This window comes from Bombus vancouverensis, chromosome 6 (assembly GCF_051014615.1).
Source record: "Bombus vancouverensis nearcticus chromosome 6, iyBomVanc1_principal, whole genome shotgun sequence".
Lineage (NCBI taxonomy): Eukaryota > Metazoa > Arthropoda > Insecta > Hymenoptera > Apidae > Bombus > Bombus vancouverensis.
Window position 1 is genome coordinate 19,028,186 of NC_134916.1, and position 17,968 is coordinate 19,046,153.

The 17,968-nt window shown below is 31.2% G+C and overlaps 4 protein-coding genes across 9 annotated transcripts in view; 2 read left to right on the forward strand and 2 right to left on the reverse strand.

Annotated features, from left to right (window-relative positions):
* Nucleotides 1–153: 153 nt before the first annotated feature.
* On the forward strand, nt 154–1,559 carry LOC117159754 (vacuolar ATPase assembly integral membrane protein VMA21 homolog). The gene is made up of 3 exons (XM_033339893.2): nt 154–355; nt 446–551; nt 974–1,559. Exons 1-3 carry the CDS (start codon nt 341–343, stop codon nt 1,111–1,113), a joined length of 261 nt encoding a protein of 86 aa, XP_033195784.1. The 5' UTR covers nt 154–340; the 3' UTR covers nt 1,114–1,559.
* Nucleotides 1,560–1,913: 354 nt separating this feature from the next.
* Hsc70Cb (heat shock protein 70Cb) lies at nt 1,914–10,652 on the reverse strand. 2 transcript variants are annotated; one of them, XM_033339890.2, is made up of 12 exons: nt 10,316–10,652; nt 8,989–9,187; nt 8,237–8,593; nt 7,785–8,106; nt 7,428–7,683; nt 7,212–7,342; nt 6,863–7,128; nt 6,386–6,493; nt 4,996–5,121; nt 3,657–3,896; nt 3,282–3,572; nt 1,914–3,193 (listed from the first exon to the last, which is right to left on the reverse strand). In XM_033339890.2, exons 1-12 carry the CDS (start codon nt 10,429–10,431, stop codon nt 3,005–3,007), a joined length of 2,601 nt encoding a protein of 866 aa, XP_033195781.1. In that variant the 5' UTR covers nt 10,432–10,652; the 3' UTR covers nt 1,914–3,004. The 2 variants fall into 2 exon arrangements, with proteins under 2 accessions (XP_033195781.1, XP_033195782.1); XM_033339891.2 differs by lacking the exon at nt 6,386–6,493 and having other exon boundaries at nt 10,316–10,651.
* A 709-nt stretch (nt 10,653–11,361) lies between these two features.
* LOC117159789 (mitochondrial disaggregase) lies at nt 11,362–14,505 on the forward strand. Its single transcript, XM_033339936.2, has 10 exons — nt 11,362–11,971; nt 12,055–12,107; nt 12,168–12,357; nt 12,458–12,708; nt 12,788–12,878; nt 12,964–13,171; nt 13,266–13,398; nt 13,479–13,691; nt 13,770–14,067; nt 14,143–14,505. The coding sequence occupies exons 1-10, from the start codon at nt 11,620–11,622 to the stop codon at nt 14,283–14,285; spliced, it is 1,932 nt and encodes a 643-aa protein (XP_033195827.2). The 5' UTR covers nt 11,362–11,619; the 3' UTR covers nt 14,286–14,505.
* Nucleotides 14,506–14,592: 87 nt separating this feature from the next.
* The window catches only part of Sytbeta (Synaptotagmin beta), a 97,415-nt gene continuing 94,039 nt past the window's right edge, over nt 14,593–17,968 (reverse strand). For all 5 annotated transcript variants that reach the window (XM_076619172.1, XM_076619174.1, XM_076619171.1 and 2 more), the window contains one exon: nt 14,593–17,493. In XM_076619172.1, the coding sequence (XP_076475287.1) occupies nt 17,308–17,493 (186 nt within the window). In that variant the 3' untranslated portion in view covers nt 14,593–17,307. The remainder of the gene's footprint in view (nt 17,494–17,968) is intronic.

Sequence of the window (17,968 nt, forward strand, 5' to 3'; positions counted from 1 at the left end):
GTATTACGTTGTTGTCTAAATTATTATCCATCAAAATATCAGACTTATCTTTTTACTATATAATATCGTATAAGTTCTATATACAGATTTATACATGTATGTCATTCAACAAAATAGTATACTAAAATAGAAAAGGAAATGATTTTTCAACTTTCTATATAAATAATACATATTCATTTCCAATTTTTTCTTAGACATTAATAAAAACTGTTGAATTATATTTTTCTAAATTAGTAATATAATGATAATATTATATATATCTTTAAATCTAATAAAATTGGTATTGTAACTAGTAACTGAATAGTATTAAGGAAATTTTAATTAAAAATACATTTACATCATGGCAAGTATCAAGGTGTGTTCATTTTTACATTTTAATTGATTGATATATTGTATATATGCATTTAAATATAATAATATCTTTAATACGTAGTTTTATTTCCAGGAATTACCAGAACTAGAAGTCTTTAAAACAGTATTATTCCACTGTATGGTGATAATAGCCTTACCTGTATTTTCATTTTTTGCTAGCAAGATTTTTATTTTTGATGGTACGGAAACAAACAATGCTATTAGAATGTTTAACTTTTTTACGTACATTTAAAAAATTATATTTTGTTGATGATATTTAATAAAATTATATATGTATATATATATTAATTCAATATTTAGGGGAAGTATCTAATAATAGAATAGTTTAACATAAACATGAGTAGTAAATAATTCTTGAGAATATTTGAGAATATTTTTTGCATATTTTTTAATCTAGTAGCCAATATTTTATACCTTTTATGTACAAACTTTATGAATTGGAATGTTACATATACATAAATTACTTAATACAGTACATCACAATATATACTTTTGATTATTACACATTAATTGTGTAATAATCAAAATATGATATACACATATTTACGAATATAATTTTGACATCGTATCAATATTTTAAACAAATTTTTATACATTTTAGGATTATTGGGGCTCGATCAAGTGCCAAGCAACGTGTATTCAGCTGGAGTTGCAATCCTTGTCTTACACGTAGCTTTGGGCGCTTTTATATATCGCGCATACTTCGATGATCAATCGAAGACACAGACGAAACGAGATTAATCACTTTTTTTTTTTTTTGTATTTGAAACACATATGTGATTAAGTACACTTTTTTGATAACACATTTATTCGCGTATAATCATTGAAAAAAAAAACATGTTACATTGTATTGCGTTACATTCTGCAATTGCATACTTTTTTTGTTAATGTTTCGATATTTTTCTCTTATTTTTTCCTTTTTTTTTGTTTAGTGATGTGAAATTGCATGAAGGACGAATATAACTATACTTGTACCAATTAATGAAACGTAATTATTAAATAAAAAGAAGCAGTGACATTCCTACACAATATTTGCATATTGTACAGCACAAACTTTACAATATACATATATCTATATGGAATATGATTCCATTACATATATTTTGCTTTTATATTTGAGAAACGTTGTAGTAGATTAGTTTATAATTTCTAGTGCCTCAATAAATCACATCAGATACATAAATTAATTGTAGTGCACTTTACCGATCACAGTACTAGATCAGGGGCGAATTTATAATCCTTTGTAGTATTTAGGCTGATAATTTCGAAACAGCTACTTAAAAAGCTACAAATACGAATTTTTAGAAAGGGGAATAAAATACAGAAGATTATTACAAAATTTCAGTACAAATCCGCCCCTAATAACGCTGAATAGTAGTCATGTACTTTATTTCTACCTTTAAGGAAGAATAAATAACAAAATAAATGGTGATCAATATACAATGCAACACAATATACTACCGATTCCTTTTTAGTACCAATGAACAGTACCGTTGCAACAACTATAAAAAAAGATATTTATCAAATTAATTAGAACACAATTTGAAAGGCAAAATATTTTACTTTTATGAAAAACTATGAATTATGTACAATATACCTAACTATAATTTCATTTCTCGTAATTTCATGTCATCAAAGCTTTGACAATGTTGAAATATCATAAAATATACACGATTCAAGTTAGCAGCCCTTTCAAACATACAAAGCTGTAAGCAAATCCTAGAACAAGCTTAATAAACTTCTTTAATGAAATATTAATTTATTTAAGTATCTTAAATGCAACAAAAGTTTGTGTGACAGAATATTTTGCTGTCGGCCTGGGAAGTATTGGAATGAATGCTTATTGTAATTAAATACATAAAATCGCCTGCGATATTAACTACTTCACAATTTAATTTAGTCATTAGCTCTAACTTAATACTTGTTCTATACATTATAGGACACAATGTATTAAATCTTACTGGCAATGAAATCAGGGATCTCTTTAGAGTGTTCCACTGATAAAAATTTTGTTATGCTTTCCTAAAAGCATATTAAAGCTTGAAGAATTTCGTAATTACATTACAAAAATAATATTCCTGTAACGTCCTAAGAAATAAAAAGATCGTTACAAATATCGTGTACTTTTAACTGAATTGATTATTTTTCATAAACGAATACAGTGGATACATATACACGTGTCAAAAAAGAAATTTTTTTTATACGTTTTTATCAATATAAAACGAAATTTAAAAATGTCAGCGCCTATCATTATTTATTCCGTGTTCACCTCTATTTTTATAGAAATTTACTTGAATGAAATAATTTTATAATGATATATTAGTTAAATTAATTGAACGTAAAATATACATACAACTTTGTTTAAGTGATTTACAGAAAAAAATTCTTCAAATTTCAATATACTTAGATTAATGATAGTTGTTCTTAAATAGGTTAACTTATCAATAAATTGCAGCAAACTTAGCAATAAATTGTGATGGGTAAAGAAAAGAAAAAACAATCGCATCTGCTAACTAAGAACATATCAGGCGCTTTTGTGACATGATAAAAATGACTTGTGTAATGACATATTTTCGTTATTTTAATCATGGTAGATTTAATAATATTAAACACACATAAAATTGGATGACCGTTACTCAACATCCATTTTCTCTTCCTGGGGTTGTTGTTGTTGATTGGTTTGAGAGTGAGCATCGCCTTGACTATTTTGATTATTTTTCTGATGATTTTCAGAAGCTTTGTCTTTAGGTTTCTCTTCTTTTGGTGGATCGACTTTAGGTTTTGGTTTATTTAAAATTGGTACTACAACACTATCCAGTGACTGTTAAAACATAAAGAAAATATGTAAAAGGCAATATATATAAACGTATTATCGGTTATACATTAAATTAGATATATGCTTCAAATACCTGTTTCTCTGCACGAATTTGAGCTACAGTAACTGGCGGTTGTTGTGTGCGAGGTGTACTGGCAAGAAGCATGCGTTTTTCTTCTAGCCACGTCCATTTTTCTTGCACTACTTTTTCAACCTTCTTTACCTCTTCTTCTGTTAGGTGGGAATATTTATCATCCTTTCCACTGGACGATCTAATGAGATCTATCCCTTTTTTAGCAAGTTGCAAAGCTCCTGCTAATTCATCAAGAGCATAGCCTCTGCCTTCAAATTCCATTCGTCTTTCTTTAATTGGTTCACCTTGTGACTAAAAAAAAAAAAACATACAATTTTCAATTTTAAAACGAAAATGTTTATTTGGTATCTAATAAAAAGTATAAATGTAACTTACCTTAAGGCGTGTTAACCGTTCTGAATAAACTTGTCGCTGGCAATCTTCGCCTTCTTCGTACAGCCAATTTTCAGTTTCATCTAATGTACAATAAAGTGTTTCTTTGTCATCTTCCGTAACAAATGTGGACAATTGATCCTCCTCCGACAGCTTAGCACGTAAATCGTAAACATATTCTTCTAATGCGTTACGGGCATCAACACGTTCCTTTTCCTGTTTATCTTCAGCGATCATCTTGGACTTGGATGTAAAAATATATATTTGTCGGGTTTACATTAAAGTTAGGGCTAGGGTTAGGGGCGTGAGACGAAACTTCGTTTAGATTACACATTGTCGTTATGCAATAGAGAAGACATTGACTAGTGCAAATACGATTATTATAGAATTAGACAAGTACAACCGTGGTAATTAGATACTCGAGAAACTAATGACAATGATCCTAGGTTCAATAACGAATCCGCGGTCAACGGGATGATAGATGAACATGCTCACAAAATCTAAGTCGGATTCTTGGTTAAAACGTGGAATATCCACCGAGCGTACAGACACTAAGTAACTCGCTAATACGACCTCACGAGAGAATGACTTTCCGTCGCGATGATGCTGCGGAGGAAAACTATGATGGGATGTGTCTAAGGGCACGAGATCATCGGATTCGTCGAGGATAGCCTTCGTTCAGAAATTGACGTTGCTGTTAAAATTGGTCAATCTCCATATCGGTGGTTAGAAAAAGATGCTAGCCGCCCTCGAGGGAAAGTTGCTAGTGGGAGACGTCATTCGTTGAAAAAAATAGATCTCCCCTATCTTCCCGTAGTTGGGACAAAGACTGTTTGTCTGTTTGAAGGACTTTAGGTAACCAGATCTTAGTGTTTATAACGGCCCTCGGGCTAGCTGATCACGTACTGTGGAGACGCGTCGGCATCTGGTAACCATCATACCCGAAGAATAGGGTCTGCGTGTGGCGAGCCACGGGACAGAAACCGTTGGAATGTTTACTGTCGCGTGCCGCTACAAATATTTCTTTTAAGGAGAGCTATAGAATTACTCCATACCTTTGTTAGGCAAAGCGTTCATCCCGTGATCGCGGCTACGTTCGGCGACTGGCTGTCGCCTCAAGCCCAAGCTCATTATCACAAATCTCGAACAAATACAATCGGATCGAAAGACGACAATTGTTTAATTACGCCTACGATAGAATCTAGATTACGGTGTTAGGGGATTTTCCCGAAGTTCCAAAGGGAAGGCTCCGATGTCCTTTCATCTCCGACATATTAATATAGAATATACGAATTATAAAAAATGTACTAACAATTAAATAAACGTAATAAACATAATTTACCTCTTTTTCCAATGCGGCATCTAAATCACGCTGAGAAAGTCCGTATTCACACATATCCACCGGTAAATCAATGGTACGAATAGGAACTTTCTTTTTACCCTTACTTTCGTCATTTTTATCGTCGCCCTGCAAAAATAATAAGATATCCAAATGAAATATTTTTATCTATCTATACATATCTACAATAAAATTTATATTAAAATTTATTTTTTTATTATTATAAATACTAACGAAAGAAATACATATAAAACATTCTATGTTAATTCTTTTATCTAGCATTCATAAGAATATTAAAAATGATTTCTTATTCTTAATGTAATAATTCGTAATCACACACAATAGATAAAATAAATATAATAATGTCATAATAAAACTGAAACATTTTAAACCAAGGCACACAAACTGGAAGTCAGGTGATGATAGAAATGAGTAGAGGATAAAGAGGGGCATTATACTTATGCGAGCAGTTTTCAATTCGCCTTACTTCAACTTCAAGATATATTATGTAGTTATATAATAAAGAACATTCACATAAAATATGCGAATCGAAAACCGAACCGCATTGCCTGCCTTCACAATTTTAGCACATTGATAGCTATTGCATTATAAAAAGTTACTGTCTCTTTTCCTTCTGCGACCCAGTAGAAAAGTAACTGAGCAAAGACAGACAGCACGGCGTGACACAGCTGTATCTTGGACCCATATGCATCGTAACACTTTGCACGAGATTATAATATGCATATGTTTATATTGATAATCGTTTTCAAATTAAATATTCTGACTGCGTTATTTTCTCTTATACGTTGCTATTATTAACCGAGTTTGCAGAAGAAATCGACACAGACTTAAAACCTTTGAATATAACTAAATATCATGCACTAAAGAAACTACAATGTGTAGGAAACTTCTAGGTCATAAATAATTTATATTAGATATACACGAATCAATAGAATTTGATTAATTTATCAATGTATTTGAAATATTAAATAAGTATAGAGACATATCACAAGCAATTACATTGCAAACGAACCTAACATTTTCAGATCTTAGTTCTTTTAAAATGATAAAATGTGCTTAAGAAAATGATTTTCTTTTTTTTTTTTTTTTCCTTTTTGAGACAGTGAATAGTAACATATATAATACGTAGTAGCACGCGAATCTCATATCATGCAGGACATTTCATTTTATGATTACAATGATCTTATAACAAGTAATTGACGATGCTGACGTGATGAAAGAAATAAAAGTCTTATGCCACTTTTACACGCGACAAGGTATTCGTGTAACCATCGATGACTTATAATAATAGAACAACCTAAGCAAAAGTCATAAATTATTGCACATGTTTCAGTTAACATATGGGTCCAAGTAATGATAGTGTGTCGCGTACCGAGCTGAGCCAAGAGAGAATCCTGGAGGAGTAGGAAGGGGCAGAACCCCCCGCACCTCTTCCACCATCATCAGCATCTGAGTTCCGTCGCGTTTTATCCATGCTCACCTAAACCACAACAAACTCACATAGTCATGCATCAGACATTCAAAGCATGAATACTGTTCTTCTACAAAAGTGTATACCAAAGAATGAATTTAATGAGTTTCCATTTAATTTACACTTCGTTGTAGTATAATTGTTATTTATGCAATAAACCTTTTTTTTTTTAAGTATTATTTTATTGGACATACCATTATTATTTAGCTCAACAAACAGTTAGATAAACCTAACCCTAAGTTAATATAATTTTTTTATGAATGTATTACAAAGTAAATGTTATACTAAATGTTAATATTGTTACACATAAGTTGATAAAAAACGACCTTGAATACATATAATTTGAATGAAAGGTGAAGTAACAATGAATATACATACTTCAGGTGCTGGTGGTTCATTTGCCTGTGCTTCTTGATCAGATTTATCTTTCCTGTCTTGCTGCTGATCAACGTCCATGTTATTTTGCTGTTGCTGCTGTTGCTGTTTCTCTTCTTCTTCTTTTTCTTGTTGTGTGAGTTCACGTTTCTCGATCAATGAAGCCGATACAATAGTAAGAATTCCATTCAAGTTTATCCTCACTTTTACTTTTACTTTCGACAATTCACCTTCTGGCGTTGGCTTTACGTTCTTTATTGTGTATGTACCTGTAAAAATGTTGTTTATATAGTAAACTACCGTTAAGTAATAAGAAAGAATTATTAAATAATAAAAAGAATTAAATGCTTACCAACGTGAGTTCGAGGATATGATGCTAATGGCATAGTATAACTTGCAGTGAGTGTAAATGGATTTGATCGATAAAATGTCAGCGTTTTCGAGAATGGCACAGAATGATTGTGTCCAAAGATCTCCATTTCACTAAAATAATAGCACAAAAATCAGAAAAATGTGTCCTTATTTAAATATCCTTAATATTATACATAAAATGCGAATATTAATGTACCCGTCTTCCCCTTGAGTAGGATCCCACGTTAATTTCAAGGGATACGGTTGAATATCAGTTACCGAGAAATCACGAACTCTAACAGCGGGGCTCAACATCGCACACTGAAGTGCGCATCCTCGTGAAACCGCCTCATCTTGATTTAATGTCATAGACACAGTACGACCAAACACTTCTTCAACCAACCGTTTGATAGCAGGAACACGACTAGAACCACCCGCTAATTCAACTGAATGAATGTCTTCCAACTTTAATTCTACAAAAGGTATTGCAGATTAATATATAATTAACGGAAAATATATTTTATGCAAAATTAAACTACGTGTGTAACAACATTAAATGCAAAATAAAACATACTAGAATCTTCAAGGCATCGACGTAAAGTGGATTCAACGCGTTTAAATAAATGTGCACACATTGCTTCCATATCTGCTCGTTTCATTTCACCATGTACATCCTTCTCATCCATAAAACATTCAATATTAAGAGGAAGCATCGTTGAATTGGCTGACATTTGTTTTTTCAATTTCTCTACTTCTGCTAGTAGTCTTATATATGCACGTGGATTGTTATGTGGATCAATATTATAACGTGATTGAAATTCCTTACAAAAATGTTCGGCTAAAATAGAATCTATATTCCTTCCACCCAATTGACTATCAAAAGTACTAGCTATCATCTAGAAATAAAATATAACATTTATATAATATGTACGATTATATCATAATAATTTTATTGTTTTTGCAAGTATATAACTATTAATAGCAGTTAAGATAATTACTACTAAGGTAATAAAAATCATTACATACCTTTAGTTTTCCTTTGTGGAATGCACAAATGCTTACTTGTAAGCTTGCATAGCCGCAATCAACAAAGACTACATTTCTCGGAGGTGCATCAGGTGCTGGTAAATCTTGCTTATAGATGCCATAGCACAAAGCAGTAGCTGTTGTTTCATTAAATAATCTAAGAACATTTAAACCAGCAATTCGTGCAGCATCAAGCAATGCCTGACGTTCAGCTTGCGTGTAATATGATGGAACAGAAATAACGCAGTCATTAACAACAGTTTGAAGAGCAGTTTCAGATATATCTTTTAATTTTGTAAATAACATTGCAGTTATTTGCTCAGGTGAGAAAATGTGTTCCTCTCCTAAATATTGTACCTAAAATTTAGAAATAAGTATAAATATCTTTGCTTTGTACTTGTTACATAATTACTTTTATCATTATAGTTTTTATTGTACAAATTATATATGATATGATTCATCGTGTTTTAACTGCTCTAAAGAGATATAAATAAGATATGAGTCCCTATAAATGTGAGAAATCTGGCACAATGCCCAGATTGAATCTAAGTAACGTCTAATATCACATTAAATAATTACAAAAAATCATATTATTTTCCCATAACATTTTGACATGTTAATACAATAATTATTACAATTTTATAAAATAGCTATATATGTTATGAAATATTAGTAACATAACCATAAATCATTCAATTTTATTGCTGAGATATAATAGAAAGGAAATAATTCCATATCTAAAAACAACTTACATGTATACCAATACTTCCATCTGACTGATGAGTTACCTTAAAAGGTAATGTCTGAAGCTCTCTTTGTACCTGTGGGTCATTATATTTTCTACCCAATAATCTTTTAAATCCATGAATGGTATTTTTCATATTGGTCACCATCTGATTCTTAGCAGCTACACCAAGAATTCGATTTTTCCCACTGAATGCTACACATGATCTAAAATCAATATTTATATAAATACAAATTTCACCTACCACAGCATGCATAAAATTCGCATAATATCGAACAAGCATGTGTACATCATACAATATTCTACATAATTTCTAGAATAATGTAATCATCCTGGAAGTCTGCTTTTCATACTGAAGTATATATATGTTAAAGAACACAAAAATTTTCAATTTTCAATTTATTAATTCTCTCAGTAAAAAATCTAATAAAATATTTTAGATTATAAAATTATGAGAGGAGAAATTAATAATAAAACACCTATATACATGCATGAAAAATATCAGTCTTTTTTATTTTAAAAACGTAAATTTTAATAACATGACATTTATATAAGAACAGAATTAATAAAAATAAGTTATATTTAATGTTTTAACAATTAATAATGAAAATATCAAATTATTACATACACTTTAATATCTTTATTTTTACAGATATTTCTTTTTCATATTTTATTAGATATTAATATTAGATAAAAAAAAAAAATATAACAAATATCATAACAATTTATTTATGTAGTAATACAATTATCAAATACTATCGATCTACAAACAAGTAATACATATAAATTCGTCATGTTCGGATATAAATTTCGATAACTCAAACGTAAAAGAAATAACAATTCGTATACATTTTGTACACAAAGAAACTGGGAAAGTAATAGTAGTAGTAGTAATAGTAACAGTAGTAGTAGTAAGTAGTAACGTCAAGTAGTAACGTATTCATTACATTTATTCTGACTTAAATCGATTGTTGATTCCATTTTACATGACTACGCCAAATTCAAATAAAGAAAAAATAGCTCGTGGACCATAACTAACATTATGGACATTTTTGTACTTCTTAGTCATGTGAAAGTAAGCGGGTATGCTTAAGTAGATAAAACGATTTGAACATAAATGGCAATGATCGAATACCGCATCATCTACTTTACATACTACTTGTACAGAAATGAATTATGTATTACTACTTTTAAATTGTTCTACTATTTTTACGTAAAATTTTCACGTAAATCAGCGAAACAAGAGAAATACTCGGAGATACCGGGTGAGCACCGGTATCTTTCTACATAAGAGAAAAAATTAGGTATCGATTATTATAATAAAAGAAACTTACGGTGTATTTCGAAGACTGTAATCATTAGCTATAGTTTCAATGCCTCCCGCCCGTGCTACAGCCACATAACAGCTTTCGTTACCAAAGTCAATTCCGATCACGGACATAGCAGCCATGGCTGAGACTGGGTACGACGTTTTCTTTACGACACTGAATAATACTATCTTGCGTAAATCAAAGATTAAACGTTGATCCTGGACAAGGATGGACGATTGATTGATAGTCGTTTAGATTTCGCGTTAATAATTATCGTGTACGGTGGATAAATTCTCGCTCTACACTCACGCAATAGTCTGAATGAAATGCTCTCCGCACGGTAACTGTGATTACTTCTTTCTGCTAACTTCTGCTGAAAATTCACCAATCATGGCGCTGCGGTATACGATTCCTATTGGTCAGTCGGCTGCTCTGGAACATTCTGGAATTATGCGCCATTGGAATTTTCCTCTTAGACATAGTCAGTTTCATTTCTCGAAGGATCGAAAATAATGGATCGATATACAACATTATTTTGCTACAAATTACCATGTCTATATACAAATAATCGATTAGAAGAATTTATGCTATTACATTTTCTTTCTCCCCGCGTATCGTTTCTCGCAGATTTTGAATTTATATATAGCAAATTTTGCGCACGAGTATGATTGGTTTGCACGACGGTATGCCTGTTGTGAAACAAATTTTGAATTACTGTAATTGAATATGTTAAACAACGTTATTTTACAAATTTTTACACCGTTACAATTTTTTGATTATAGTAAAGTTATATGTGGAATTAATGGGTGATATTTCGTAATATATATATATATATGTATATATATATGTATATATATATATAATCACACATATATTACAATTATTACTATTACATAGAATTCTAATTGTAAACATTATATGTATATGTTATATTTTATATGTAATAATAAAAATTTTATATGTATGTGCAAACTGTGTGTTATGTTTTAATAAAATTACTTATGCCGACTATATTTACGTATATAATCAAGAGAAAAAGTTGCTTCCTTAAGTATGTATATATTATATTATACGTCAGTCCAATTTCATAAAATGTTGCATGATATGTCGCGCTTGTGTACAAGAGCGTGATTTAAAGCAGTCTTGAAATAAAGCGGTCAAAAACGTAAATATAGTGCGATTTGTATTACTGCATTATTATATGAATTATTGGCAGTTATTCAATGAATTCATATATCGATATACTAGTAATAAATAGTAGATATAATCGTGTAATATAAAAATCATACGGTCCAAACGCATAAGTACATGATATCCACATCTGTAAAATGTCGCGTCTGTTTAATTTACGATTTTCTTCAATTATAAAAAGGAATAAAAATTCAACGGCTCTGATGAATAAAGGAAATTTATGGACAGCAAATGAAATAAAAAGTGTATTCCATCAAAATGGTAAAGGTTATGCCCAGCTCTATTGGAAACTTCAGGAACACATGTATCCATTATATAAATTTTTGGATATACTTAAATCGAAGGAAATTCGTCCTTTATTAAGAAGAATGAAAGTCTTACGAAATAAATATGACATTAATGATGAAAAAAAAAATTTCAGAAACATAGGATTTATACTGGGTGGTATTGGTATAACCATAGCTCTTTGCGAAGCCAAAAATCACAGAGGTATATATTATTAAAGAAGATATGTCTTTGTATATGTAATTACATGGAATAAACATCCATTTACTATCAATATTTTTTACTAGATAAACAGTTTTTTCTGGCTGCAAAATATGGCAATATTCGAGAGTTAACGAATGTGAGTATTCATCAGATATTTCATCATAGTATCAATTGCTAAGAAACTGTTGGTTTGTAGATTATAAAAGAAGGTATTGATGTAAATATGCGCCATCCATTAGGTTGGACAGCATTGCATCTTGCTGCTATTAATGCAAAACCAGAGGTTGTGAAACTTTTATTGAAACACGGAGCAGATGCTAATCTTCAAGATGAATTCATTAACGTTTATGGAACTGCTATAGAAAAAGGATTACATACTTTGGATGGTACAAGATTGAAACAAATTACGATAATTAAATAAAAATAGCATAGTTGTATATATTATTCATATCTTACAAGATATTGCATAAATTTCCAAATTTCCAGTGCTCATGATAAGGGAGGAAGAATTTTGCGATCATTTGAATAGTAGGGCCACTTTCAAAGGTTTTACAGCATTGCATTATGCTGTTTTAGCAGACTCTAAGCCTTGCGTACAAGCATTATTAGAAGCAGGAGCTGATCCAACAATGAAAAATGAATCAGGACATAGAGCAGTAGAATATGCTAAAGATGGAGAACTCAAAGAAATGCTTATAAAACGCGCGATAAAATATGATGAGATAACGAAGGAAAAAGTACATATGATTAAAATCAAGCTTTGATTTTTATGTAGTGCTATTTTTGATCCATTTTTTTGCCTGATATTGTAAACAGGAATTAGAAGAACGTCGTAGATTTCCACTAGAGCAACGTTTGAGACAGTATATCGTTGGACAAACTGGAGCAATATCTATCGTTGCATCTAGTAAGATTTATTTTATACGCTTAATAATTTATATATAAACATAAGGTGTATATAATACTTTTTGTAATACTCTGTGTAATTGCAGCTATTAGAAGGAAAGAGAATGGATGGATAGATGAAAAACACCCCTTAGTATTTCTTTTCTTAGGTTCATCAGGAATTGGAAAAACCGAATTGGCTAAGCAATTAGCTGCATATATACATAAAAATAAACAGGAAGGATTTATTCGATTGGATATGTCAGAGTATCAAGAGAAACATGAAGTTGCTAAACTGATTGGTGCGCCACCAGGGTAAATTTTATTCCTATTTATCACGCTATATGTATATTTCAGATATTATAAACATAACCTACCATTTATTCTTCTTTTTTATTGTATCGATTAGATATGTTGGCCATGATGATGGTGGACAATTAACAAAACTTTTAAGGAAATGTCCAAATGCTGTTGTATTATTTGACGAGGTTGATAAAGCGCACCCCGATGTACTGACTGTTTTGTTACAATTGTTCGATGAAGTATGATTACTTCTGTGTGTTTTATCGAATATATGACATTAAAATATTATATCAAAATGAAAATCTAAATATTTGTTTAGGGAAGACTCACTGACGGTAAAGGTAAAACAATCGAATGCAAAAATGCAATTTTTATAATGACATCAAATTTGGCAAGCGAAGTAATCGCTGATCACGCGGTACACCTTAGAGAAGAAGCTCAACGTGTAATGGAGCAAAAACTGGATAAGAATGTTGACACAGAGGAGGATCCAGAACACATTGAAATATCTCGTAAATTTAAAGACGAAGTAGTATGTATTGATTTCTTTACAACATTTTTTTAACATTTTTAGAACGAATTTAAAAAAAAAAAAATGTCCTCTTCACAGGTGAGGCCGATATTGAAGTCACACTTTGGTAGAGACGAGTTTTTGGGTAGAATAAATGAAATCGTATACTTTTTACCATTTTCTCAATCTGAACTTATATCGTTAGTTGTAAAAGAATTGGAAACTTGGGCAGATCGTGCGAAGAAAAGGCATAAAATAGAATTGAAATGGAATAGAGAAGTTCTGTCACTTTTAGCCGAAGGATACGACACTCATTACGGAGCACGCTCTATTAAGTACGAAATTGAAAGACGCGTTGTTAACCAATTAGCTGCTGCTCATGAACGAGGCCAATTAGGTATGTAAATTATTACTAATATTTAAAAACAATTTTTTCAAATTTTAATGAAATATTGTTTCTGTGTTTTTATAGAAAAGGGATGTTGCGTATTACTTAAAGTCAAATGGTATAAAAATGGTGCGAATATAGCGTTATCAATACGACGCAAAGGTGCAAAAGATTTTGTCGATCTTTCTACAGAGAATTTGACAACAAATGTAAATTCGACATTTTAATAGCATAAAAGATTATTGCAGGTGTATAATTTCAACAACTGTAGAAAATGTATTATAGCTTGATCTCATAGTGCGTATAAATAAAAAAATTTGGGATGTTTTGTATTATTTATTGTAGAGATGAAACAATGTTTGTAATAATAATATATGTTTAACGATGCGCGATAATTTTGAGATCCATAACGAAACAAAATGTAAATAAAAATGATAAAATCCATCATATCCGTACAAATTTTTACAATTTCTTTCTAATTACATCCTACACTTCGTTTCTAATATATAGATGAAATGAAATATACGATTCTGATGGATATTAGTAGTTCTTTATTTTAAATCGAATCACGAGGATACATTACAAGAAAATATCGATTACACTTCACATTTAGGACACATTGCACATTCTTTACGACGTTAGTAAGACTAGAGACATTTTCGAAACGTGCAGAAAATCAGTTGTGGAAACTGTTTCTCTGCCTTGCTTATCGATCGCCCCGCAATACCATAAACCTTATTTCTTTCGTCAATTATTGTTTGTACAACGATCATAATCCAAATAGTATCATCGAGTAGTTCTAACCACTGGGAATCGCGATAGATGCGAGCATTTTTATTTGGTTTAAATATTATCGTGCAAGGCAAATTCAGGTCCAACAAGGGGGTGTCTATCTATGTATTGTATTGAAAAGTAGCAAGAAATAATCGACGCGTGAGATCGTTCTTGAAATAGGCGCATGAAAGTTAATGGTAGAAATACGATAAAAATGTAACGTTTATTCCGAGATTATTAACGAGATTCTGTTTCATCATTTATGATGAATGCGGAAACACGAAATTCATGTAGTCGTTACATGCCGTCACAGCTATTACAAGTATATTCGGAATGTTAGACGCGCGTATTGTATTAGACACCCAAAATGATTGTTTTATTATACGGTATACGTACAAGAACATTTTTATATGTATATAATATATACATATAAGATATATAAATATATATATATATATATATATATATATATATATCTTAAATGTGTATATAAATAAAATATGAATATATGTGTACATATATGTCTTTTTTTTTTTTTTTAATATAAATACCATGTATGTGGAATATAATAGAAATACTGTTAAGTATAAGTTAAGCGTACGATTCGGACCACGCTCATAATTAGCTAAGCGTTTCTTCCCAACAAACCTTTTTCTCATTTTCACCAACTGTTACGTGTTACGTAATCATATACCATTACATGTATATATATATATATATGTTTATATAACATATATTTATATTTACTTACAACATACTTAACGAATTTTAATTTTTTCTTTTCACCAGGTAACGTTTGTCACATTATTAGTATTCTCGCAGCCAACGAATCAAAAACATTTTAATCGCTGTAATACACGCATGTACGAGCCTAAAATATTTATAAGTACGGCAGGTTCCTTAGTCGAACTCTCTTAAATTAACAATAAATAGATATAAGCTCTGAAATTTTCAAAATTATCGGTATATATGATATGATAAACTTTGGTCGGAAATGTTCACATTTTCATTTGGTTTTCTTTATTTGTTTGTCCTTCCTCGTTATCTTTCGTATAAATCAGACTTCGTTATTAAATACATAGAACTTGATTTCTTGTTTCTGTATTTATCTATTTCTCTTGAACTCTTTAGCGGTGTTGTATGCCTAGCAAAAGTGTGAGAAAGGAACGTAATAAATCGAGAAATATATATTCTATTATTCAGTAGTATTTCAGAAGATCCGTATTTAAGACTTGTGTCTGAACGAACGTTACACGATAATAGTACACGCGACAATTTTTTGCATTTTCTGTTGCTGCTTATGTACTCGTAAATAATTACGACATTAACAACGATAACGCGATTATACTATATTTATCGGAGGAGAATCGTTTTCATTAGGCTTTCGGTTCGTTTGTAATTATTCAATGGCGCATCCACGCACGCCTTGTACTTCTCTGAGGTCAGTTTTGTTGCATAGTACAAACTTAGGCCTAGGAAGTACATATGTATGTATACTAGTCTGAAATCACCGGAGTGGTTTCAGACTATAATAAAAATCACATTAGGACTAGAAAAACATATCATTTACCAAATTATTCATCCTTTTCTCTCCTGTCTTTTAATTTTTTTTTTCTTTTTGTTCATTTTTACCTTTTATCCTATCACCATCTTATTTACTTATAGTTGAAATCACCCTTCGAACGTCTTATCTTGAAATTACTTCGAGCAAATACTGTACTGTGTAACGGAAAGTACGGTGATGTGTTTCTTATCATTTGAAGCACGATTATCTACTATCACTCATATTCGTTACCACGAATAGAATAATTATCTTGCTGATTGTGTAAGGTACATTTAGCCGCCAGTAGAAACAAATTATACAAATACCAAATACAAATACGTAGTGTGTATATACGAAACGATTGTCTCCTCCATACGCAAATTTTTCTCCTTCTTCCTTCCTTCAAAATATTCTCCCATCCACTTGCTGTGACACGATTCCCTGTTTATGAATAAACGAACTGTTTATCTCACAATACGTACCATTTCCTCTAGGTCAGACGATTCAATCTCGAAGGTCATAGTAAACCTACGGAAAATCTGGTACAGCGAAATATCGTATTAATAGATTCTCGAGGATTGAGGGACATCGATCCTTGCGATTCGCTGAAACGGACAATAACGATGTATTTTTTTCGCGGTTTTCTTATTCGTTAGTGGTCTCGAGTACATCCATAAAAGCGGTTTCACATATATAACACTGCTACTGTCGTTTACATATACCATTTACCGATTATTTATCCTATGCTTTTTGATTGTACTCTTCCCTTCGCAATCCGGCAAGGAAGCGAAACAAAAAGGAATAAAGAAGAAATTGTGTCCACGTTCCCATAAAATGGCCACGTTTTGTTTTTTTTTAGAAAACGGTACGCGACGAACGTAACATCGATCGATTCTTTTGCTTTTCTACTCCTTTCTCTTCTTCTGTTCCTTTTAGTGTAATGTGTGCCACATGTCGATGGTTTTCCTCGGTGATTGAGTCATATGAAGCCAGTGCTCTCTTCCTTGACTTCCGCTTCCTTCCACTCCCCGAATCACTCCTGTGGCTGGACCAACGATACAGGAACCGACGATCACGTTCCCTCCGATAAACTCGTTGCTCGAGTCCATCACACATACCTTGCGAAAGAATTAGTTCAATTATTTTATCAATTTGAATCTTTCCCATTTTTTCTTTTCTTTTTTTTTTTTTTTTTTTTACATACGATGAAAATGTTTTTCAGGAATACACTCCGGGTATCAAAATCGATGGATGTAGCAATTAGATCTATCGATATCTCGTCACTGGGTTCAATCCGTTTCCAATAATGATGTTTCGTTTGATGAACGATGAATCGCTATTTGTTCGTAATATAGAGACTTGCATGTTAGAGTCGCAAGGACTACTTTTGCAAATTTATTTCCTCCATTTAACTTTCTTCCTATACATCCTATACATCCTATACATCCTATACATCCTATACATCCTATACATCCTATACTTCCTATACCATTACATTTCGTTTTACTTCAGAAAATATTTACAAATTTTCTTTCATCTATGAATAGCCTTCTAAAGATCTATAAATCTTTACTATCGTTGTACGATATATAT

Coding starts and splice junctions, on each gene's coding strand:
- Hsc70Cb (XM_033339890.2), bottom strand. CDS start 10,431: ATGGCTGCTATGTCCGTGATCGGAATTGACTTTGGTAACGAAAGCTGT. Junction 8,107..8,236: donor TCCACAAAGGAAAACTAAAG/GTATGTAATGAT, acceptor TTTTATTTCTAG/ATGATAGCTAGTACTTTTGA. Junction 7,343..7,427: donor CCTACTCAAGGGGAAGACGG/GTACATTAATAT, acceptor CTATTATTTTAG/TGAAATGGAGATCTTTGGAC.
- LOC117159789 (XM_033339936.2), top strand. CDS start 11,620: ATGTCGCGTCTGTTTAATTTACGATTTTCTTCAATTATAAAAAGGAAT. Junction 12,358..12,457: donor AGGATTACATACTTTGGATG/GTACAAGATTGA, acceptor CCAAATTTCCAG/TGCTCATGATAAGGGAGGAA. Junction 13,399..13,478: donor TGTTACAATTGTTCGATGAA/GTATGATTACTT, acceptor ATATTTGTTTAG/GGAAGACTCACTGACGGTAA.
- LOC117159754 (XM_033339893.2), top strand. Junction 552..973: donor CAAGATTTTTATTTTTGATG/GTACGGAAACAA, acceptor TATACATTTTAG/GATTATTGGGGCTCGATCAA.